The sequence below is a fragment of the Mya arenaria genome, chromosome 2, assembly GCF_026914265.1.
Source record: "Mya arenaria isolate MELC-2E11 chromosome 2, ASM2691426v1".
Classification (NCBI taxonomy): Eukaryota; Metazoa; Mollusca; class Bivalvia; order Myida; family Myidae; genus Mya; species Mya arenaria.
The window spans coordinates 39,971,739-39,996,595 of record NC_069123.1 but is presented as its reverse complement, the minus strand read 5'-3'; the positions used below and the strand labels follow the sequence as shown (position 1 = coordinate 39,996,595).

The 24,857-nt window shown below is 36.4% G+C and overlaps 1 protein-coding gene across 5 annotated transcripts in view; it reads left to right on the top strand.

Moving 5' to 3' along the window:
• LOC128210977 (serine-rich adhesin for platelets-like) overlaps nt 1-24,857 on the top strand; it is an 85,646-nt gene that overhangs the window by 21,054 nt on the left and 39,735 nt on the right. For 3 of the 5 annotated variants that reach the window (XM_052915359.1, XM_052915351.1, XM_052915342.1), the window contains 28 exons: nt 8-206; nt 3,266-3,402; nt 3,696-3,891; nt 4,171-4,343; nt 4,693-4,831; nt 5,306-5,476; nt 6,233-6,409; nt 6,625-6,822; nt 7,126-7,302; nt 7,746-7,868; nt 8,407-8,568; nt 8,855-9,046; nt 9,328-9,525; nt 9,799-9,972; nt 10,194-10,313; nt 11,821-12,071; nt 12,250-12,408; nt 12,633-12,735; nt 13,039-18,429; nt 18,630-18,835; nt 19,009-19,615; nt 19,775-19,939; nt 20,035-20,341; nt 20,906-21,008; nt 21,283-21,373; nt 21,907-22,065; nt 22,334-22,456; nt 23,335-24,812. In XM_052915359.1, the coding sequence (XP_052771319.1) occupies nt 8-206; nt 3,266-3,402; nt 3,696-3,891; nt 4,171-4,343; nt 4,693-4,831; nt 5,306-5,476; nt 6,233-6,409; nt 6,625-6,822; nt 7,126-7,302; nt 7,746-7,868; nt 8,407-8,568; nt 8,855-9,046; nt 9,328-9,525; nt 9,799-9,972; nt 10,194-10,313; nt 11,821-12,071; nt 12,250-12,408; nt 12,633-12,735; nt 13,039-18,429; nt 18,630-18,835; nt 19,009-19,615; nt 19,775-19,939; nt 20,035-20,341; nt 20,906-21,008; nt 21,283-21,373; nt 21,907-22,065; nt 22,334-22,456; nt 23,335-24,812 (11,679 nt within the window). The remainder of the gene's footprint in view (nt 1-7; nt 207-3,265; nt 3,403-3,695; nt 3,892-4,170; nt 4,344-4,692; nt 4,832-5,305; nt 5,477-6,232; nt 6,410-6,624; nt 6,823-7,125; nt 7,303-7,745; nt 7,869-8,406; nt 8,569-8,854; nt 9,047-9,327; nt 9,526-9,798; nt 9,973-10,193; nt 10,314-11,820; nt 12,072-12,249; nt 12,409-12,632; nt 12,736-13,038; nt 18,430-18,629; nt 18,836-19,008; nt 19,616-19,774; nt 19,940-20,034; nt 20,342-20,905; nt 21,009-21,282; nt 21,374-21,906; nt 22,066-22,333; nt 22,457-23,334; nt 24,813-24,857) is intronic. The other 2 variants (XM_052915370.1, XM_052915363.1) reach the window with 2 other exon arrangements.

Below are 24,857 nucleotides of genomic sequence, written 5' to 3'. Positions count from 1 at the left end.
TTTTCAGTTCAGTCACTTTGATACAGAGGAAGATTTTGACATTGTCAAAGTGTTGGATGGGGTGGGGACAGGGGCACCAATACTTGGGGAGTTTTCTGGGTCTTCACCCCCTCCTGCCCTCTGGTCGACCTCTCCAGCTGTCCTAGTGACCTTCACCTCTGACCATAGCAAGGCAGCCACTGGCTTCAACTTTACATGGAGAACTGGTGAGTGATAGAAGCCTTGTAACCTTTATATAAGACCATAACAAGTCAATATCTTGCTTCTGATTTGACCTTTAAATGGACTGGTGGTAGCAGGTAATGATTGTAGTGTGTATGTTTTCTGAATCGTTGGAGCGATATCATACCTAGGAGTTCTTTTCATAAGTGCAAGAGATTTTTGTCAAGAATTGTATGTAGGAGATATATTTAGTAGCACTGCACTTCAAGATATAAAATCACTCCTAGGTTTCTTGATAAACTTCCCCCAGGATCGTAATTGTAGGCCACAGTGAACCAGAAACTGATATTTATCCAATACTCTCGGGTAGGTTCTATAAGAAATAAATGCATGTCATTAATATCCTTCAAATTGGGTCTAATTTCTTGGTCATTCTCTCCTGAAATGTACAACTCCAAAGCATGCATAGTGACATTCATCTGAGATGACCGAACCACAACAACCGGCTTATTGCCGCTTGGCCTCCGGATGATCTAGGATCCCAAACATGTCATAGGTCAGTTTTCTTCCTCATCTACCCTTTTAGGACAAACTCTTAACAAAGTGTGACCTAAATTCACCTTCCTGAATCTCAGGAACATTGCAACTAGCTACTTGGCCTTTCTCAAATTATGTTCAAGAACATTTTGCATGTTGTTTTTTTTAGCTCACCTTTGCCTTAGGCTGAGGGTGAGCTATTAGGATCGATGAATGTCCGACGTCTGTCGTCCATCGTCCGTCCACACTTTGTTTGTTAACACTCTAGTGGTCACTTTTTTGCCTCAATTGTCACGAAACTTGGTGAGGATGATTGTCCCAGTAATATCTCAGACGAGTTTGAATATGGGTCATCTGGGGTCAAAAACTAGGACACAGAGCCCAAATATGGGAAAACCTTGTTAACACTCTAGAGGTAACATTTTCAGCCCAAATATCCTGGAAATTTGTCAGAAAGGTTGTTTCGTTGATTTCTAGCTCAAATTCGAATTGGGTCATTCCAACTTAAAAATTATAAGAGTTAGGGCACTTTGTAACTTTTTAAACAAATACATATTTTTCATGTTTTTATACGCCTGTTTAAAATATGAGACATTGTCTAGTTTCACTTGTGGCATATGGGCTTCCAGGCTAGCCAAAGTTTTGTAGTTTTATTTTGTCAGGAATTGTGAATAATAAGATAGGTAGTAATATGCTTGATCTCATCTCGGCTTAGCCTTCATTATTCATGCTTTCAACCAGATATGAAATTCATAAGGCTCTATAAATTAGTACTTTTCCTAAACCCATAAAAAGGCCTTTACAAATAAGGACTATATGAGTGAGTTGGATATTTATGTCTCCCCCATTCATGGGGAGACATATTGTTTTTGCCTGTCAAGTCAGTCAGTCAGTCCGTACATCACACTTCATTTCTGCTCAATAACTAAAGAACGCTTGCACCCAGGAACTTCATACTTGGTATGCTAGTTGGTCATGACTGGTAGATGACCCCTATTGAATTGGATATCACTAGGTCAAAGGTCAAGGTCGCTGTGACCTTGAGGTGAAGAAACGGTTTCCGCTCGATAACTAAAGATCCTATGGGTCAGGAACTTTATTCTTGGTATGCTAGTTGTTCATGACTAGTAGATGACTCCTTTTGATTTTGAGATCAGTAGGTCAAAGGTCAAGGTCACAGTGACCTTGAGGTGAAGAAACAGTTTTCGCTCAATAAATAAAGAATGCTTGTACCCAGGAACTTCATATTGGATATGCTAGTTGGTCAAGACTAGTAGATGATTTTGAGATCAGTAGGTCAAAGGTCAAGGTCGCAGTAGATATTCACCATTTAATGTGGGTGAATAAACCAAAGTTCACTGTTGGTTCGTCTCCAGTCCAAAATTACAAATTTCATGTCCACCATTTATTTTTTCTCAGATACAACCACACAAGAGGGGAGACAAGCGCTTTTTCAAAAAAGCAATCTACTTATTATTGATAAGTTATTCACTGAAGGTTGCATTGGTTGGGAGGGGTTATCAGGCTGATTGGGTAAAAATTCTACCTACTGGAAATTATATGATTAGCTTTTAACTTTTCTCTTCATGGTGGTCTTATTTAACATTTCATGAACACTCAAAAGGAAGAATATGATATCATATAACTTTATTTTTTAGTTAATTTGTAGCAAACATCATAATTCAGATGGCATCATTTGTTATTCTGTCATTGGTAAGACTGATATAGCTGTCTGAAATATGGCACCTAAAATAAGAAATTAATGTCATGAAAAGGCGGCTTTCAATCTGTTAACATATTTGTCATAATGGTATGATATATTATCTGCTTTTGTAATAGTGAACTCCACATATCTTAGGTACTGAAATAATTTACCTGTATATTGTTCTTTTTGATTGTCTAAGAAAATCTCATTCCAGGTAAATTGAAAAAGGGCGTTTTCAAGTGTCTGTAAGCAAGTAAATAATTAGATGTTTTAGAATGTGCCAAATCCTATAAAACTGAGTGTTTGCAGGGTTGAGCATGGGGCTTCTCTCATCAATACGAAATGAAATGATAGTTATGCACATTACTATGGTTGGGGAAATCACAAGAATTGCGCTTTTTTCTGTGATGGGCTCAAGTGAGCTTCATCATAATATTTTGACTGCTGGGAGTTTAAATTAAACATGCTGTCTTTGTACTGATCGGAATTCACATCTGTTTTTTTAATGCCCGATCTTGGTATGAAAGACGATGATAGTGGTGGTGATTAAATTAATATCATCTCTTAAACATTTAGATTTACAATTTAGATGCAACAGTTGTAATTTAAAAAAAAAAAAACAAATCGACAATTTGTGAGTGATGATAAAGAATATTGTCAGTATCATATTTACATATTTTGCCTCAAATTAAAACCGAGTGGTTATTTTAGAAATGGTCATACATGCATGTATTTCCGCTGAAATTGTTTATCAGTTTAATTCCGGGTTTCCCAACAAACCCTTTTTTTTACCTCTAACTCAATGTTCATGTTTACTCTCCTTATTTGGACACCTTTAGGCCTTATGCACTTTCATTTCAGTTCCACTACCAAAGATGGGAGAGTTATCTGCCACTTTCAGTCCCCAACAAATTATCTCCCCTATTCCTCAGAGTCATGGCAACCAGCAGCTGAGTTGGAATGTTACTGCTAATGTGGGAAGGATCATAACCATAATAGTAAGGACATAAACATTTAGATACTTTTCAGTTTGTTTTTGATGAAAGTGGAATCATCAATCAAAACAAAAAAAATATTGTGCAATTCTACTTTTTGCATGTAAATATATATGATGATTTAATAGTTTTGGGAAGTTTTTGATTGAGTAGCAAAAGTTGAATTAAGTAGAAATACACTACTTAATTACCAATAATATACATTACTTATTGTGACACATAGTTATAAATCTTACTTCATATCAGTCTTAACCTTTAATTTCCTTATTTGCTCATGAAAACATTGTATTTTATAGATCACACGAGTGGAACCAGGCTCCGGAGGATGGCTAGAGCTACGAGATGATGTCGACACTGAAGCTACAATGATCTCCCAATACACCGAACTCACACAACATGACGTTGTCTTTTCCACTGGAGGCAGCGTGTACATTCACTTCAGTCCTAACATCTCGCACCCATCGTGGGGGATTAACTTTACATATCATTCAGGTATACTGTAATGCAACAAACGCTTTTTATTTCCGCTTATTCTATTATTACACTTGCTATTACTTTTGCTAATGCAAAATGCACAATATGTTTAATTTTACAATAGATTTGATTTCAGCTGAATTCTTTTATGGCATTTAGCCCTTCTTGAAGGTTATGCAATTGAATGAATTACAGATCATTCTTATGATAGTATCAATAACTCAGTAACCATAACTTAACGAATGGCCTTTGTTTAAGTTTAATCAAGACAGTACTTTAAAGATTTGTTTTTGGCAGGTTGTGACTTGAAGTTGACCTCAGGGTTTGGCCAGCTGAGGTCACCAGGGTTCTCTATTGGAGCCTACCCAGGGGGTTTGAACTGCACCTTCACTCTGGAGGATCAACTCTCCAGGCATAGGACACTCATCTTCAACTCCTTTGACACAGAGGATACTTATGACTATGTACAGGTACTGAAGGATTTACATGTGAACAAGAATTGACTGATTTGTAACTGTGAGGGTACTGAAGGATTTACATGTGAACAAGAATTGACTGATGTGTAACTTTTGATATGCAAGAAAAGCTTGATTTCAGTTCTGTGAAGGGGCTTTAAATACTGGCATCAGTATTTAATCCATTTTCCTGTTAGATTTCAGGCACCAGTATAATCATATAAATTCTCTGAAAAAGATTAATACCATTTAAGATTAACCACAAACATGTGATAGCTTTTTTATTACATCTTTGAATTAATGCTGCAAGATGTAAATCTTGTTTTAACTATTGCATTATCCCTGAGACTTTGTCTTTATTCAGATTGCTGATATGCCTAACCTTGCTCCCCTGAGTGGTCAGCCAGATGAGGTGTCCTGGTCAGTGGATGGTCAGCTGGTGTTCAAGTTTGTAACTGACCAACAGGTGTCCCGGACAGGCTGGTCAGCAGCCTTCTCTTTTGGTAAGCACTTGAGGAAAGATTATTTGGCTTTTGAGTGTTTTGTAGAAAAAAGGGTTGTGACGTTGTCATAATCTTGGTGGCAATGGTGTAAGAGGTGTTGGTGGAATCATCCAATAAAAATACATTTGCTTGAATCCCTGCTTGTAGTGCTCTAGGTAATGTCATGTCTGTTTCAGAAGTTTTTGGTGAGGTATTTAAGGCTTCATTTTAAGCTCTTTTTTTAAAGGTAAAGGTATTGTGGTAGTCTTTGTGTCCTTGGTGTGTAAAATCTTAAAAATTGGCCATTATTTAAGATATTCACATCAAACTTGATATGTTACCACTGGCAATATGCACATGTGCATCAATGCCCATAACTCTTGCATTAACAATAATCAAATTCTGCCCCTTTAATGACAGGAAAAACAACAGGTGAACATTAACATCTGCTTGTTATGCACTTGTTTGATAGTATATTTACTGTTTATATTTCAGATTGCCATGACAACAGATCTCATCCTGCTCACTTGACTGTGTCCAATAGGACAGTCCCGTTCGGGTCTTCTTCAAGCTACAACTGTGATACTGGCTACCACATAGTGGGTGCCAGCCAGCGCCACTGTGATATCGGGGGAGTGTGGAGAACACCCCTCCCATCATGCAAATGTATGAATTCCATTGGTAGATTACAATGTTTCAATCCTTTTTAAGCAAAGCTGTGATATTTGCTTCCACTTATTTAATATATATTCCCTTATAAACTTAGTTCATGACTGTTATGCTTTAACTCGAATAATATTATGTTACATGGATTTACTTCTGTATTTTGTCAATTTGAATGTTTGCATTTTGAATTATTGCTTCGATGAAAATGTTTATGTTCATTGTTTGTACTTATGTTTTTATATGCCATTTGCATGTAAGTACCTGAACACATATTGAAATAAATGGTAAATACATAGTGGTTGCCAGCAGGAAGCACCACTCCTTTCTTGTAAATTGAAGTACATGTCTATGGCAATTAAAGTACACCAGTTGAACCACAGTGATCTTATGGAGTCTGGAAAACATCCCTGGTGTTCTGTGAATGTCAGTGCAGTTCCAGTGAATGTAAGGACTGGTGATACTGGCAACCACCTTGTAGTGCAGGGATATCAGGGGACTTTGGGTCACACCCCTCTCCTCCTTATAAGTGAAAGTGTGACTTTTTTTAAGTGCGGTCATAATGGCTACCATCTGGTAGGTGCCAGTCTGTGTCAATGTGATATCAGGAGAGTTTCAGGGTGACACTATGGTCAGGGATGGGACCTGTCGGCATGGTTGGTGTTGTTCACCAGGCACTCTGTAGAACTTGTTAACTACCTAACCAGTATTATGTTACTTTAATACTTATAAGTGATGACTGTTGTAATTATATTTCAGTAATATACTGCGGTCCACCAGAGACACTAACCAATGGAGTGCTGGAGATGGTTACCAGCAGATACATGTACAACAAAGGCACTGCCCACTATTCATGCCAGCTTGGCTACCAGATGGAAGGGTCAGGGGTCATCAAATGTACTATTGATGGCTGGGAACCACTGCCCATCTGCATGCGTAAGCAGTCAACTTAAGTTATAAAGTGATATTAAATGTAGTACATACATGTATACAATCAAGGATGTATCAATATATTTAGACAATGATTACATTATATCAGTGTTTACTTGATTTGACTTGTTAGCTTGCAATAACTGAGCATCAAATGAGTAGGTATTTTTATTCTTGTTTGATAATGAACAGTTACCTTTCATAAAAGTTGTATGATTCAGCTGTATCCTGCCCTAAGTTGCTGCCACTACATTTTGGGAGAACACTGACACCCTTCTACTACCATCACCTTAAGCGTGTGCTGTTTGAGTGTAGCCAGGGATACCGACTGGTGGGCTATGGTGCTGCAGAGTGTAGAGTGAATGACACTGGTCATGCCCACTGGTCCCATCCCCACCCGCAGTGTCTTCCAGAAACAGGCAAGTGCTTCTTTAACCTCTTAAAATTACACTTGACTGAATGAAATGATAAGTTTAACATTGAAAAACTTAATTAACTTAAAACAGTATAATGCAAAATATAAAAAGATGTTTTAGGCCAACAGGGTTTTATTTGCTCCCAAAGTTATTGTTTATCTAAAGAATTGCTTCAGGTAGGCTGTAAAAAATTTGGGCAATATGTGGTTTACTATTTTTTTCATTTATCTGAAATTTGCATACAGCAACATTTAAGATATCATTTTTAAAGGACTCATTGATATTTGTGTTGCTTATAACTTGCAGAAGTGTTTTGTGATGAGATCAAACTACCTCATGGAAGTGTAAATATCAGTGGACCAATCAAAGCAGGGCAAACTGTCCATGTGACCTGTAACCATGGATACCATCTGACTTCATCTTATGACATCATTTCTTGTACCGAGGAAGGAAGTTACAGCAATGAAATACCACTGTGTGAAGGTTAGCAAACTCTGTTCACAAGAACATGATGTCAAGTATATAAATAACCTTATGATAAATAACCTTATGATAGTTTCTGACACCTAAGACTTTCATGTGCAGTTAATGTAATATTTGTGGACAAAATTGACCACATAACCTTTGAAAATAATTCATGGGCTTATTTTTTTAACAGAATTATTACTGCTTTCTTTTGAATAACACTGTTGGTAGTTCAAGTTGTCCTGTTTAACATTTTTACATTTACTTTATTTTATGCCACAGTTCCATTTTACATTTACATAAAGATGAGTGTACATGTAGGTATAGCCCCTGTGGTGACCATGAGTGTGCCAGTATGGAAGGGTTATTATTGTGCCTGTATCAACTGTGATTCCATATCTCAAAGCTTTACACATGTTTTTGATTTCTCTTACATTCATCCCAATTTTTGTTTGATATAGATATAGATGAATGTGGGAATAGCCCCTGTGGTGACCATGAGTGTCTGAATATAGAGGGGTCATTCTGGTGCCTGTGTCAGCCTGGCTTCTACCATCTCAATACCTCATATGTCCTCTGTACTGGTATGTTTATAGCGATAAAATGATGATCAAGTATTGACATAAATGGATTTGATTGTAGTTAAAATAGCCAATAATTGTTTGCATTAAGTCAATTATCACTTTGTGGCTATTTTTTCTAGAAGGATGATTGGATTTAGTGTTCATTTATTAAGTACACCTATGAACAATGTAGCTAGTTTTCTTTAATACCTCTTTAGTTTAAACCTTTAAATGCACTTTTATTACATAATGGAAACTTGATCAAAATGGCTTTATCATTTATTTCCTTTGATGGATTATGAATTTAGATCCATTTTCAATCTCTGATGTGTTAATTAATTTCATTTGAACACTTAAATATTCGTTCCCACGTATATCTATGCAAAGGCTCATTTTTCTTGAAAAGTAAAACGACCTATACACTATGAAATTAAGCATAGATGTGCAAATAATCAGTTTAATTGTATTGCAACATTAGGGAGTGGTGTTTGCTATGATTGTTGGGATGTTACAATAATCTTCATGTGTCAACTGCAATTTTTTTTTCTCTGTTTCGCAGACATTGATGAATGCAAGGTGGACAATGGCGGTTGTGAGCAGCAGTGTGTGAACACAGCTGGGGGGTACCGGTGTGAGTGTGAGAGTGGTGCCCGCCTTTATAATGAGACCACCCCCATCACGTTGGGATCTAAAGTTCTGCTGCCCAACAGAACATGCTACGGTAGAGGCTTTGTATGGTTTAAGTTAATTTTCAATTTGCTGGCAGTTACATGTATATTGTTTTGAAGGGATCAATTTGAGATTATGATTTCAATAGATTTCCTTTTTTACACAATATTTAGATTGTAATGTTGGTTATTGCCCACATTTTATTATCTCTTGTGGCCTAACTCTGGTATTGGTTAACACCTGTATTTAAATGATTGGATACTTCTTCACAATATATTGAAAAAATTATAATCACAAAGCTAAAACATTAGTAAATAATACCTACCATGTTTTTTCAGTGCTTTGTTCAGCCCCTGACCCAAGTGAGTTGGATGTATTTTATACAATTGATTCTGTCCAAGATGGCAGCTACATCAACACCACCTCCTTATGGGCCCAGTGTCCTAGTAATGCTCTCACTGATGGAGGAACTGGTCCAATACATTGTCAGTCTGATGGCAGCTGGTCAGAAGAGCTTCCATCATGTATAGGTATGGAAAATACTTTTTTCTTTTTCATTTGGACAAATATTGTTTATGGTATAACATATTGTTTAATAACTGAAGTGATATGTTGAAACGTACAAATATTGTGTTTCCTTAGTCTAAACATGCCTATTAGTCTCAAGATTTGGAACATTTGTGAAGAAATAATTATCAAATGCATTTGTTTTCTTCAATTAATTATGTTGATGAATGCTTATGTTCCTTTAAAAATAACTTGAGTATTAAAAATAACTTGAGTATTGAATAAATCCTTCCATTGCTAACAGTGCAGAAATGCCAACACTTGCCACAACCTCAAAATGGTGCGGTGATCTACACAGCTGACATGGAGTTGGGTAGCTTTGCACGCTATGCTTGTAAGCATGGTTACTATCTCCAAGGCAACTGGCATCGCTACTGTGAGCTGGGGTATGAAAATGGGCAGCTTACACCACTGTGGACGGGACAAGATTCAAATTGTCTACGTAAGTCAGTTTGGGAATAAATGGTCAGATTAATAAAGAAATCAAAATGGCTTCAATGTATTGTTGCTTTTTAAAAGACTAATCACTTACAAACTGTAAACATGCAACCAATTATCGTATCTGTTGAAGTTATTGCATAATAAAATACAAAGTTTACAGCTATCTGCATTTACTTTCATTTCCGTAACGAAGTGTAAAGCAATTTGAAAAACCAAGTGGCAGTGACTAAGTACATAGAGTTAAGATAAATGTTATATTCTCCTCTTTATATAGCTGTGGAATGTGGTCATCCACCAGACATTGACAATGGTATTTTGAGGGCAACATCGGTCATGTATGGTGGAGTGGCTATATACTTCTGTCTCCCTTACTATGAGCTCAAGGGTGGGGACACTAGGATGTGCCAGGCAGATGCCTCGTGGAGCTCTCAGCTTATTCAGTGTATTGGTAAGGATTGTTGACTGTGACACTTTATCATGCAGTGTTTAGAAACTGTAAAAATAAGTTAAGCTTTTTATTTTAGAGTTTGATTTCACAAAGCAAACTCAGTAGAGGCAGTAGAGGTATGAAAATTGAATGATTTTCAGGTTTTATTCCTAATAAATACATGGCTGTGTACAGATGTATAACACAGTACTACCATGTTTTACAGTAGATCACAATTTCAGCCCAGACCTGTCCTCAGCCAGTTGTGAGTGAGGATGTTACCATGACAACAACCACAAGTGTGTATGGTCTTGGAGATCAGATACGGTTTACTTGCTCTAAGGAGGGATACCAGATATCAGGTGGGGCATAAAATTACTCGGGTAAAAAGGATTAAAATATAAAACAATAAGTCAAATATCTGGTGTGCAAATTAAACATTTTTGAGCATAAGACTTTTCCCATGCTAAATCTGCAGTATGTGCCAATGTTTGCTAAATAAAATGGCATAAACATGTAAAATATTGTTAAGACCAAACTTGACACCCATGTGGACTTCAAGTGTACTTCAAGTGCATTACAAGTGTTCTAGGGATAAACTTCTGTTGTCTTTAGTTATGTCTCCAACAATGAATTGGGGAGAAATATTGTCTTTGCCCTGTCCCTCAGTCCGTCTGCCTGTCAGTCAGTCTGTATGTAACACTTTGTCTATTTTTTATTTGCAAAAAATAAATTAACAATTTTTATACTTATAATTAATTTACTTGTAAGCCAATATTGAAAAAATATAATGACTTCATAATGATATTTGTGTGTAACTATTGTTGCTAGAATGAGAAACAAGAATTTTGATCATGTGAAGTATTTAACCAGCACATTGTTGAGCTACATGTACATATCATTTTGTTAAACAACTTTAAATTGTTTTACATCTATTATCTGAAGAAAGGATAACATTTTAAGTAGTTCTTCTGCTTAAGTCTTTAAGCAAAAACACTTTATGACACTAAGTGCAGTTTTAAAAAAATAAATTATTTTTTAAAATATGTCAGCATTGGAGCAAAGACACTTTTTACTTAATATATACAGAACATGATATACAGGCTTTCAAGTGGGCCCGGAGGTGATCGGTCTTTGTCCGTCGTCAGTCCGTCTTTCCGTCTGTCGACAACTGCTTAAAAAACATCTCCTCTGAAACTTCCTTGCCAAATTCAATGAAACTTTACAGGAAACTTCCTTGGGTGACCGTCTACAAAAATAAAACAAGGGGTCACGATTGATCAACAACAACAACAAATAGGCCGACTTCCTGTTTTGCTTTAAAAAACACCTCTGAAACTACCAGTCCAAATTCAATGAAACTTTACAGGAAGCTTCCTTGGGTGATCCTCTACAAAATTAAAACAAGGGGTCACGATTGATCAACAACAACGACAACAGTAACAAAAACAAAATGGCTGACTTCCTGTTTTGCTTTAAAAAACATCTCTAAAACTACCAGTCCAAATTCAATGAAACTTAACAAGAAGCTTCCTTGGGTGACCCTCTACAAAAAATACAACAAGGGGTTACGATTGATCAACAACAACAACAACAAAATGGCCGACTTCCTGTTTTGCTTTAAAGAACATCTCTGAAACTATCAGTCCAAATTCAATGAAACATCAGTTGAAACTGCACACATCCCTTTCACTGTAAATGACATTTATTATAGACTGAAGAAGCCATGTCTGGTCAGCCCCTTGCCTTTATTCAGCCTTTCCCGTGTCTGACCCTAGTGCACTATATAGTACACCAATGTCAAGTGTAGGCATTACAATTAACTGTATGAAGCTCATCTTAGATTACAGCATTTTTAATGGTTTTTAGATCCATTTCCAAGGATATGTCAGTTGGGTATTATGGAGATGGAACCATACGTCACAGTGCCTGTGTACTCTACCACACTGACCTTGACCTTCACAGACAGTGTTGATACAGACTGTGTGTTCAATTACACTAGTCAATTAAAATCCAATTTAGCAGATGCCTGGGAAGATGGGATATTCAAGTGTGGCAGTCTAGTTGACCTTCAGTTGTCTTCTAAAGGCTCTGAACTCAACATCTTGAATCCAAACCAGGTATCCTTTCAAAATCAAATCTTAACCAATGATGATACGTTTTAAACATAATTTTACTGAAATTGCTACATAAAATGTGTTTTTTTATGCACTTTAAAAGAAATATAAAACTGTTTGAAGACTTTTTATGACTGCTATTTTAGGTTATAATGTGTAATATATATTTCATCTTTTACAGGAAACTATTGTTATGGTGCTGAACTTTACACCTGATTCCAGTGTCATTGATATGACTTTGAATACCTCGTGTTTGGAACAGTTAGGACAAGCCTTGCTGAGTGGTACCTATGCCAACCAACTGTATTTATTTAAGAATGGCAGTCATCAGTGTCCATCGGTAAACTATTAAAACTCCGTTAGCTCTTATATTTATATAACGTAAAAAGCAAAATTGTCTGTGAAAGTCACATGAGTGTTGGCCCTGGCTAATTAATTGGCAGCACTTGTTTGGTTGTCTGTAGTAACAAATGCAAAATGTAATTCAACTAATTGAATTCAACTTTTTCTGTTGATTTGCTTTTAAAAGCATGTTAACCCGGTCAATTAATGTTTATTTTGAAGATACCAGTAAGTGCAAGTAGTCGCACACTTGGGTCCTGGAACTATGATTGCAGCACAGGAATACTACAGTCTGCCACCGGTCTCTGTGTTCATGTTAAGTCAGGTAAGATCTGTATTCTATTATGGATATACGAAATTTATATGAATATAAACCAGTAACTTGTGTTTTAGAATTGTTCCCACCTTGTATTTTCACATTCTTAGGTTGGTCTAGATCATGTGCCTGTAAATTCATCACATATGGGGGTATTCATTTTCCTGTTTTATTTTAATTCTTTATAACTTTGACCTACATGTATTGTAGATAGCACAATATAACTTCTAACAATTGTTTTAATATATTTGAATAATCTTTGATGTATTGTCCTGTGTTGTGCTGCATGCTAGTATTGTCCTGTATTTTCAGAGCCTAATCCTCTGTCTATCAAAGAAACTCCAGAAAATCCGGCCCAAAATATTACTACAAGTTTCATAAACTTGACAGCATATAACCATTACCTGGAAAGCTCTGTTATAGCATATGGTTCTTCTTACATCCCACTGATGTCTGCAGAAGAAGAGAGAACTACGGCAAATCATCTTTTCATATCTTCCTCTGTTATAGCCTCAGTAATGCTTTTATATCCACACTATTCCACTGCATTAGGGCTCTTATATAGTGCCAACATTACTACACTAGATTATAGCATGCCCTTGCACTCTGCACATTTACAGAATTTCAGCACTGTGCAAAGCCAGTCTACAGAAAGTGGGCTTTTTTCATCTTTGTATGCTAACTCACAGTATTTCCCAATTTTGGGCAGTCATCCTTCCATCAGCGGACATTACTTAGCTTCTTCAACAGGTGGACATTACTTGTCCTCTTCCACAAGTGGACATTACTTGTCCTCTTCCACAAGTCATCATTACTTGTCCTCTTCTACAAGTGGACGTTTCATGACCCATTCCACAAATGGAAATTACTTGACCCCTTCCACAAGTGGACATTACTTGTCCTCTTCCACAAGTGGACAATACTTGACTCGTTCCACAAATGGACATTACTTGTACTCTTCCACAAGTCATCATGACTTGACCTCTTCCACAAGTGGACATTACCTGTCCTCTTCCACTAGTCATCATTACTTGACCTCCTATACAAGTGGACATTACTTGTCCTCTTCCACAAGTGGACAATACTTGACCCCTTCCACAAGTGGACATTACTTGTATTCTTCCACAAGCCATCATGTCTTGACCCCTTCTACAAGAGGACATAACTTGTACTCTTCCACAAGTCATCATGACATGTCCTCTTTCACAAGTGGACATTACTTGACCTCTTCAACAAGTGGACATTTCTTGACATCTTCCACAAGTGGACATTACTTGACCTCTTCAACAAGTGGACATTTCTTGACATCTTCCACAAGTGGAAACTTCTTGACATCTTCCACAAGTGGACATTACTTGACCTCTTCAACAAGTGGACATTTCTTGACATCTTCCACAAGTGGACATCTCCTGTCCCCATTTCCATCAAGCTATTCTTCTATCTCAAATGCAAGCAGCAACGTGCATGTTAAATCAGTTAAAACTACATCTGCATCAAGAGAAGATCTTTACTCTTCAGAACAATTGCACGGCTTTGGTGATGTTGATGTTGCAAAAGAGCATATTTCTATCGGAAAAGGTTCATCAGCATCTTACTGGCCACACTTTGGTATGAACACTCAAAGCATGTCTGCACAATCTGGGCACAGTAGTTTGCAGAATAGTTCTTTTGAGATATTGACTGAAGGAAAATACACCAAATACCTTGAGACAGTTTCAAAACTCCCATCTTTGACTTTGAGCATGAAAAGAAGTGGCAAGTACACTAGGCCACAAGGTGCATTAGATTCAGAGAAGTCACATATATCAATGACCCCGCTTTATGAGACAGGAACAGCATCAATATCTATAGCAATAGTAGATGAGTACATATTGCCAGAGGTTGATAAAGACTTTGGATCTTCCGTGGAAGTATCGTTAGTGACAGATTACATTCACCAAGCTATAGAAACACCTGAAAATGGAGGAGTATACAAACCCAAATTAAAAAAGATGTCAACTTATTCAGATATTTTCCCTTCATTTTCTGAGAAGAGTTTTGAAAATGTAAAGATATTTCAAACATCAGTATTTCAAGGTCTAACATCTGAATTCAAGGAAACAAAACAATCACCATATGGTAGCAACAAGTTTGTTGATATGAACATTTTGACATCCATATCTCGTTTGTTTTCAAAATCACTAGAAACTGCAAAATTGCATTTTCTAAACCCAGATGCATCACAGTATGTTTCAAAGTTTGAAACGTCTTCATATGGGTCTCAGAAATCTGCTTCTTTTTTACAGACATCAGTGATTCCAAATATATCTGTATACTCAGTTCTGCAAAGTAAAAAGATATTTCTCATTTCATCTGTATCTCCTCTCCCAACACTTATACATTCTCCAACATTGACACTGGCTTCAATTGTTTCAGCTTCACTTTCCATGTACAGAATTCTTCCATTTGAATCATCTTTATCAAAGGTATACCCATTAGACTCATTGATAGAATCATCTTTGTCCAACATATTTCCATTAAAATCAGTTAATAAATCATCTTTTCTAAATGTATCCCCATCAAACTCAATATTTGAATCATCTATATCAAACAAACCCCCATTAAAACCAATGTTAGAATCATCTTTGTCAACAGTATCTCCATTAAAATCAAATTTTACAGTCAAGTTTGCATCAAAATCAATAGTTGAATTATCTTTGTCATTGTTTTTTCTATCAAAATCATTAATTGAATCATCTTTATCAAATATATCTCCATCAAAATCCGCCTATGAATCATCTCTTTTAAACATATCTTCATCAGATTTACTGTTTAAATCATCTTTAATGAAGTTATCTAGTTCAAAAACATCTTCACAAAAGTTATCTCTATCAAAACCATATCCATCAAAGGTTTCTCAATCAAAAACATTTTCATTAAAGGTATCTCCATCAAAATCATCTATTCATAAAGTATCTGCATCTAAATCATCTGAAGTATCTCCATCAAAATTAACTTTATCCAAGGTGTCTCCATCAAAATCATCTTCATCAAAGGTATCTCCATTAAAATCATCATCAAAAGTAACTTCATCAAAATCAACTTTATCAGAGGTGTCTCCATCAAAATTGTCTTCATCAAAGTTGTCTCCATCAAAATCATCTCCATCAAAGATATCTGCATCAAAATCATCTTCATTAAAGATTTCCCCATCAAAATCAACTTCATCAAAGATACCTCCATCAAAATCAACATCAAAAACACATATTTCTGAATTGTTTTCAATAAAGATATCTGCATCAAAATCATCTTTTTTGAATATATCTGCATCAAAATCATCCTTATCCCAGGTATCTTCATCAAAATCACCAATTAAATCATCTTCATCAGAAGTGTCACCATTTAAATCATCTTCTTCAAAGGTATCTCCATCAAATTCAGACTTATTGTTTAAGTCCCTCACAAATGTTGGAACATTTATTTTCAAACCTGATGTCCAAATAGCCTCTTTACTTTTGCTGCAGCCATTAGAAGCTTCACCAACATTACCATCATTGTTGCCATTATCATTATCCTCCTCCTCATTATCATCTTACTATCAATCTCCATCAAACATTGTTTCTCTATTTGCATCAGTATCAAGTTTTCTATCTTTGTCTACAACATTCCAAACATTAATAACAGATTCAACAATTTCTTTAACAAATTACAATATATTTTGGAAAGGCCATGCATCTGAATACAATTTTGAAAAATCTTCTCAACAAGATGAATCCTCACTTTCTAAGCAGTCGTCATCAGCATCAACATCAACATCATCTTTTTTATCCATCTCCTCATCAACATCCTGTTCATTGTTGTCATTGCCATCACAGTCAGCTTTATCATCATTATTATCATATTCAATATCATCATCACCATCATTGTCATCTTTGCCATCATCATCATCGTCATTATCATCATTGTCATCTTTGTCATCAGCATCATTAACATCTTCATCTTTCTTGTCCTCATCTTCATTGCTGCTGTTGTCATTGTCATCATTATCAGCAGCATTATCATCATCATCGTCATTGTCAAAATCATTCTCTACTGCAGTACATGCTGAAAGATTTGAGTTGGAAACAATGAAAGGCTCATTTTCTCCTACTAAATTAACACCATCTCCTTATGGTCAATCAATATCCTTGATGATCCACCAGCATACAACACAATCTCCACATAAACATAGATTTAATTTTGGAGACATCATTGCCTCATGGGAAAAACATTTCAGTCCAGCTGTTGGACACTTGCAACCATCGATTATAGATGCCACAGATTCAAAATTTCTAATGACTTCTGTTAATGCCAAAATGAACTTTTCTATTGGAATTTCAACTAAAGCACTAATGCATGATTTTACTCTGAAAGAATTATTCATTCACAATATAGTTAAAGTAGATCAGTCACAGGCCATACTAGATAAAGGACGTGCTATAATAGCACAAGTACCATCCACAACCTCAATGACTTCTTCACAGGAAATGGAAATGTCATCATCCTTGCTATTGAGTGATTTCATATCAACACAGAAAAGTCAAAAAAATATATGGGATGTAAATTCAATATTGCCTAGCAGCAGCAAGCTAGCTTATTTGTCAACTTCTGCTTTTGGAAGCACTGCTGGGGATGGTGTTGAATTTGTTATACATGTTTCAACATTATATATGGGTATGTCAGGTTCTGCAGGATCCAGAATGCATGTGGATTATATGGGTTCATTACATCCATCCTCTTCATCTTTTGAAAATCATATTGAATATTTTGACGCCACAGAAGAAATGAAAAGAAAAGTCTTAAACATACATACAAATTTTGGTCTTCAAGAAAACCAAGAAAGCATTCTTGATGAAACAAATGTGATAGAAAGGCCAGAACAGACAGAATCTTCACAGGAAACCTTAGAAAGAAAACATCTGGATTCTTTGAACTATGAATTATATTCAACTGCTACATTTATAGTAGCCCCATTTACAGATATAAATGTGGAATATTCGATACAGTCTGACAGTGTTGATGCTGATATCAAACTTCTCAAAATTCCTGTATTCAAGACAGAAACTCCAAGAGAATCATTACAAGTCGAACATACAGTCTCTTTGAACCATAAACTATTTGCAACTGCCACTGATGTTAATAAGCAGGAAGAATATATCTCAATAAAAATCCCAGGAAGAACTTCAGTTTTCTCAGATGTTCAAATAGATTCAAGCTGGACACAACTTGATAAACCAAATCTAATGCTTTCAGGCTCTTTGGACACTTCACAAGGGAAAATACAAGTTCTCCTTGAGTCTGATAAGACTTCTTTAAATTCAATGCAGCTAGCATCTTTAGTTCAATATGCAGAAGACACACCTGTTGACAGTGACAAAGAGAAAACCAAGTTTAGAATAAATCCAACACCAGCTTCCTTGTTTGATAATTTGACTGAAACTTCTGATGACATTGACCAAACGTTCGAAGAGAGTAATGCTTCTCAGGCAACAGTATACTTTGGTGTAGAAGAAGAAAAGTCCAATAATGGAGGAACAAACATAGCTGAAAAGGGGCATGGCTTGGATTCTGAATTTTCCAGTCCAGCTGTGGTGTCTGACTCTATGTTGGTGGATCATTCTGTTCAGTGTTCTTGTGTACATGTTGATACACCTCTCTTTGATGCTGATTTCTTTCTGTACCCAGGTAGTAACACTTTTTAACTACCAACATGTTGTTCATTAATATGAAGTTTATATGCATAAAAATGTAATGCTATAGTAATTAACAAAATTACTACATGTATAGCAGTAGTGTGCTTAAATTAACACATATGTGTCTCATTCTAAGTTTAATGATAAAATAAAAATTTCTCGGTGCAAAGAAAGACTCTATTGCATTTTCAGGGCCAGTATCGGAGGTGATTGTTGATTTTAGACTATGGACATCAATGTTAGCAATGACAACTCCATGTTTCACTAGTCTGAAGGAAGTCCTGCAGCAGGCTACCCAGGTCATTGTGAATGACCTTGACCTTGCCACCCTGTGTCCTGAGACTCCTGCAATTATACTGGCTAACACAACAGGGGCATTAAATTTTACTTCTGAATGGGTAAGCTTAAAATGATTGTGTTTCACAGTATTTTGGTTTAAGAGTTAAAATGATGTGAAATATGACCTTTTAACTTAAATGAAATCTTTCTAAATGTAGAGGAAAGCTTAACTTCTTTATAGGTTTATAAGTATATTCCAAGATTCTTTGTTACCATTATCTCCTTGTTTCAGATTGCAGTCCACATACCATTTTTCTTGCACAGCAAAACATACCCTTACCCACTAATTTTTAATTGTGCCCGCCTTGTACAACAGCAATTCTCTGATTCATTCAAAACAACTCTGAACAATATAACTGTAAGCAAGTTGACTGCTGAAAGTTGCCCTGAGATGACTTTCAACTCTAGTTATTTTGAGAATAATGTGCCTCTGACACTGTGTCAGCCAGGCTACAAGTTTCATGACCCATCTGGGCAGTGTATGTATTGTGGGGACTGCCAGCCAGTAACACCTTCAACAACAATGTCAGCAGCACAAACAACATCATCAACAATAGAGGCAACAACACCAACAACAGAAGCTACAACCCTGACAACAGCAGCATCAACGCACAAAACAACATCTATAACTAGCACCAATACCACCACCACAACAATAAAAACAGAGCCAACACCAACAAACCCAATAACAACAACAGAACCAACAACAACCTCCATTGCAACAACAGCATCATCGTCAACAGAAGCAATGACACCAACTTCTACCACCACAGTCTTATCAACAACAACAACCATGATGCTATCAACAACCACATCTGCTGGAACAACACCACAAACAGGTATAATTTTAACCATCATAATTATATTGTAGAAACATACGGCATTCAACTACATTTTAAGTCCTGATAAGAGGATGTATTTATATTTGTCTGTTGTATGCACCAATGAGATACTGACTATGAGTCATAAGATTTGTACATGTATTTTGGCTGTTTCAGTTCATTGCGACGCAGGGTATGGGCTTGCATTGAATATGACCCAGTGTGAGGAGTGTGAGGTAGGGACGTACAATGATGGGCTCGGTCATCAACCTGACCTGTGCAAGAAATGTCCACTTGGTTACACCACCCAGCTGACAGGACAGGAAAACTGCAGTGTTCCAGGTAAATGTTTCATTCTGATTTGCTATTACATGTTTAAATGAATTTCTTAACTCATTAAATTTGATTACGTTTATGATAATATTTTTTGTTAACAGTTCAAGAGGAAGTTGCACCAGCAATCCAATCAATGAGTATCAGTGTTGAGTTAAGCTTTTTCACCACCCTTGATAACTGTTCTGATAACCTGGCACCCATACAAGACACGGTTGATACTGCAGTCAGAGACTTGTTCAAGTCCAGTAGGGATGAGAAATATGCAGATGAGAAGTCATTCTGCTCTGCAAATTGTACCAATATGGAAGTAGAATTTGTCTCTTGCAACTTGCTGGTAAACCCACATCAAAGGAAGAGAGCGGACATTTTGCACCATCTTGTGTTTATCCTAACATTTAGTAATGTCAGGTAAGGTGTAGAAATAGATATATCCCTTTTATTTCGCTCAATTTCACTACTTTTATTGCTGAATGATAAAAAATGTACATGATACAACAAAACATGTAGTAACGCAGTAGTCAAAATTAGCTCAATCCTGCAAGCAAGCCCAGCACTGGTAAAATGCTTTCTGAACTTAATTCAATTCTGGATTTTATCTAGCAAGGCTAGTTGAAAACTTTAAAACCAGACATGAGTGTAAGAATTCAGGCTAGTTCATCCAAAAGTCTCATTTTGATGACTGAATGTATTTTGGTATAGAAGATAAAAATACATTACAGAGAATGATATCGTTCTACAATTTGGTTTGATTCTTCGTTCATTTAGTCAGAACGACAAATCAAACCAAAGTGTAGAACATTTTGGGGGTTTTCAACAACTATAAGCTGAATCCTATCAGGCAGAGAATAAATATTTTAAAACAATAATTGAAGTAAGACATCTAGAGTGAACCTTCAAAGTAATTTGAGGTTTAATACCAGAAGATTATTTTAATGTTGCTATGCCATTAACCCTAAAAGTGTTCCTTTCTAGCCCGACAACGACAGATAAGGTGGACAGCAGTGAGGTTTTAACTGTTACTGTGATTGCCTACATCTTGCATGTTAACCGCACAAACTTAGATGTCCGCAGTCAGGTAATGATATACAAAGAGCTCTTACCCTCACATAATGTATAAAAAAAGGGTGAGAGATTTGAAATCCTTTGCATGGATATAGATTTCATAGTTTGTAGCTTTTGAATTACACTAAGGTTTCTGTTTTTGGATTTATAATTGGTCTATGTTACAATCAGGTTAATCTTTTTAAATGTCTTACCACAGTATGACAAGTTTTATTTAATTCTGCTGTTTTTGTAAATTCTGCTGTTTTTGTAATTTTTACCAATTACAAATATTGAAACGCTAACAGGATGTTGAGGTTCGGTTCAACAACTACACATTACCTGTGGTGCAAGTTACAAGCTGCTTTCCAGGCCATTTCCTTCAGGAACAAAACTGCGGTATGTAAGCTACTGTGGACAATTTAAGCCTTCATTCAAGATTTTGGGCATTCTTACAAGTGTAATAATGATTGATAAAAATTGCTGAAAAATAATACATTTTCATCATACCAAAGTACTTAAGTTCTGAAGTATGATGGCTTTGGTATCATCTTAAATTTTATTTTCATGCCATTGAAGCAATTGATCTGAAGGAGCTGATGTTTCATATGGGTTTTTAGCTGATCTGTGTTGTGTTTTTAAGAATTAAATCAAATCCAGGGTATGTCATAGCCTTGGTGTTGTCGTAATTGTCAGCATTCGATTTAGTTAAAAAACTTTAACCTTAGCCATAACTCAGAAACATTTCAAAATAATCAAATGAAAATTTGTGCACAACAGGCTTATGTGAAGCAAGGCCCACAACTCTGACTTTAATCATTATTGCCTTTTGCCCCTTGTCTGACTGTAAATAAAACAGAGAATTGTTGGAATTGGCTTTGCAGCATTTTTCTTCCACATCCTTGTGTTCAGTCATTTCTTGTGAATTACAGCCGAGTGCATTCCAGGCCAGTACAGTACAGGTGGGGAGAAGTGTGTGGACTGCCCAACTGACAGTTTCCAGAATCTGACTGGACAAGCTGCCTGCATACAATGTCCTCAATACACATATAATGATGAGACTGGGTCAACCAGTGAGACACAGTGTCTTAGTAAGTTTATACCAGCATCAATATAATTCTTGATAAATCCAGACTTGGAAAGACTAAATCCATTGGTAGGTTTGTAAAGCAATGCAAAACAATGGAGGGTGAAAGCCTTTAAGATATCTTTTGAATTCATTTGCTGTGTGTTTGCCTGATTTTAGGATTCAACTATGTTTTTTATACTGGTTGCACCTACGAATGAATATATGCAGGCCACAGTTTATTTTCCACTGATAGGCTTCACTCTCTCTTATTTTACTCTAATATTTCGCAGACTGGTGTGAAACAAATCCAGCACAGTGTAACAAAGGAGGCAAATGTGTATCAATTGGCCGGCGAGCAGCGAAGTGTGAATGTTTCCAAGGCTACCAGGGAGAGTTCTGTGAAGAAACAGTTGGTGAGATGTCTCCAAGACTATATATTAAAGCTTGATACATTAATTGCTATTGAACAATGGATAGCATTTACTTTTAATCATTTATTGATTAGTAAAAGAAACATATTTTAAGAATTATAAGAATTATACATTTTTAAGATGACCATGATCTTGAACTTACTAAATGTGTTCTGTATCTAAATCTCATTTTAAAACCATGTTTTGAAACATGAGTTGTACTTTGTAATGCAATATGTCTTAAAAAGCAATGTTCATTCAGGACGTCTATATATCTGTTTTTGTTGTGATTATGTATTGGCGATATCTGATTTATTGGATAACCAACCTGACGCTGATTTATCTGCTTGTTTGTTCCTGTTCCTGCATTGGGTATGTTTCTCTTTGGAAGGTTTCGTCATGTGTTCTTTCATGTTTGTTTTTGGGTTTTGACTTTTTGTACATAAATTGGTTGGATTGTTTACTAATGCATATTTGTTGGTAATGCTTTGTGTATTTTGTTGTGAGGTAGTCTGCATATTGTGCATATTTGTTGGTTAAATATTTGTCGGATTGTATTGTAGAAATGTATGTAGACCTGGTTAAGATGCCTGCTTAGTGTGAGTAATCCGAAAAGTGCAACTTAACACTGTGATTGATGTATTGCATTGTGCAAATTGTGTTAATTTCATGTCAATTGTTTCACCCTGCCATGATATTTTGTTGTCCTTAACACAAACTCTGTGTGTGTATTTCCTTGCGTCTTTCATACTCCTTAACCCAATTAAGCATGTTGCATGGGAATGGAAACACTCAAGAACATGCTGCCCTGATACATTTGAAATTAATACCAAACTGAATTTCTGCCTAGTCAGGTTATTTTCACACTCGCACATTTTCAGCCTCTACCGCTGGTCCAGAATCCACAACATCTACTTCATCTACTACATATGCCACCTCTTCATTCTCCGTACAATCAACCCCAGGCACAACTGAAATCACATCCCAAACATTAAAAACTTCATCTACTAAGACGCCTCCTGTTGTAACATCAGGATCGACTAAGCCATCTTCTGTTGATACGACAACATCATCCAGGACATCTTCTGGTGAAACAACAGTAACAGCATCAACTCAGACATCTCCTGTTGAAACAACAGCATCAACTCAGACCTCACCTGGTGAAACAACAGTGACAGCATCAACTCAGACATCTCCTGTTGAAACAACAGCATCAACTCAGACCTCATCAGGTGAAACAACAGCGACAGCATCAACTCAGACATCTCCTGTTGAAACAAAAGCATCAACTCAGACCTCACCTGGTGAAACAACAGCGACAGCATCAACTCAGACATCTCCTGTTGAAACAACAGCAGCAACTCAGACATCTCCTATTGAAACAACAGCGACAACTCAGACATCTCCTGTTGAAACATCAGTGACAGCATCAAATCAGACCTCTCCAGTTGTAACAACAGCATCAACTGACATATCTCATGTTCAAACGACAACATTAACTCAGACAGCTCCTACAAAATTAACAGCATCAACTCAAACATCTTCTGTTGAAATGACTTCATCAACTCAGACATCTTCTGTTGAAACGGCAGCCTCAACCCAGACATCTAATGTTAGCACTTCAGCCTTGACTACCACTGTATCTCAAAGCTCAGAACAGACATCTGCTGAATCTTTAACAAGCTCTGCAGTTGTGTCAGAAATAACATCTGCCTCAACCACGAGTAGTGTACCAACCACAGACGTTAAGGTCACAACTACAACAACTGTTCCCTCCAAAATCACTTCTAATGAACCAAAACAGACCACCAGTAATGTGGATTCCACATCTACAAAAACATATGACAAGTCTTCAACAAGTTTGACAACTACTATATCTTCCGAGATATCAAGTGACTCTACAGCAGTTTCAGATTTAACAACTACAGAGAGTGAGCTAACAAGACCATCTGATTCTACTATCCAGCAAACCACAACAGGAGAGTTTAAAGAAACAACTTCTGATAGAGTTACATCAACTGAAAGCAAAACAAGCATTGTTTCTACCACTGAGCCAGCCTCTACTACTGCTGCTGCCTTTAATTTTTCACAGTGTGATACATTAGTGAATTCAGCGGACTTCAAGTCTAGACCTGTTTTAGATTTCACAAAGCAGCAGATACAATTAAAATTCAGCACAGTACTAGAAACATCAACTGTAAATGAATTTTGCCAGAATAAGTATTCTGGCGCCTTAAATATAATTTTGTCAGAAAGAGAAAATGAAATTAATAACCAGGCAGGTGTTGAAGTGAAATGCTTATCTGAAGGATTCTACCTGTTGCTGGATACTGTCATCAAGCAAGTCCCTGGCAATGAGGTAAGGCCTAGTGACTTTATTATTAAGGATAATATTATTATGAAA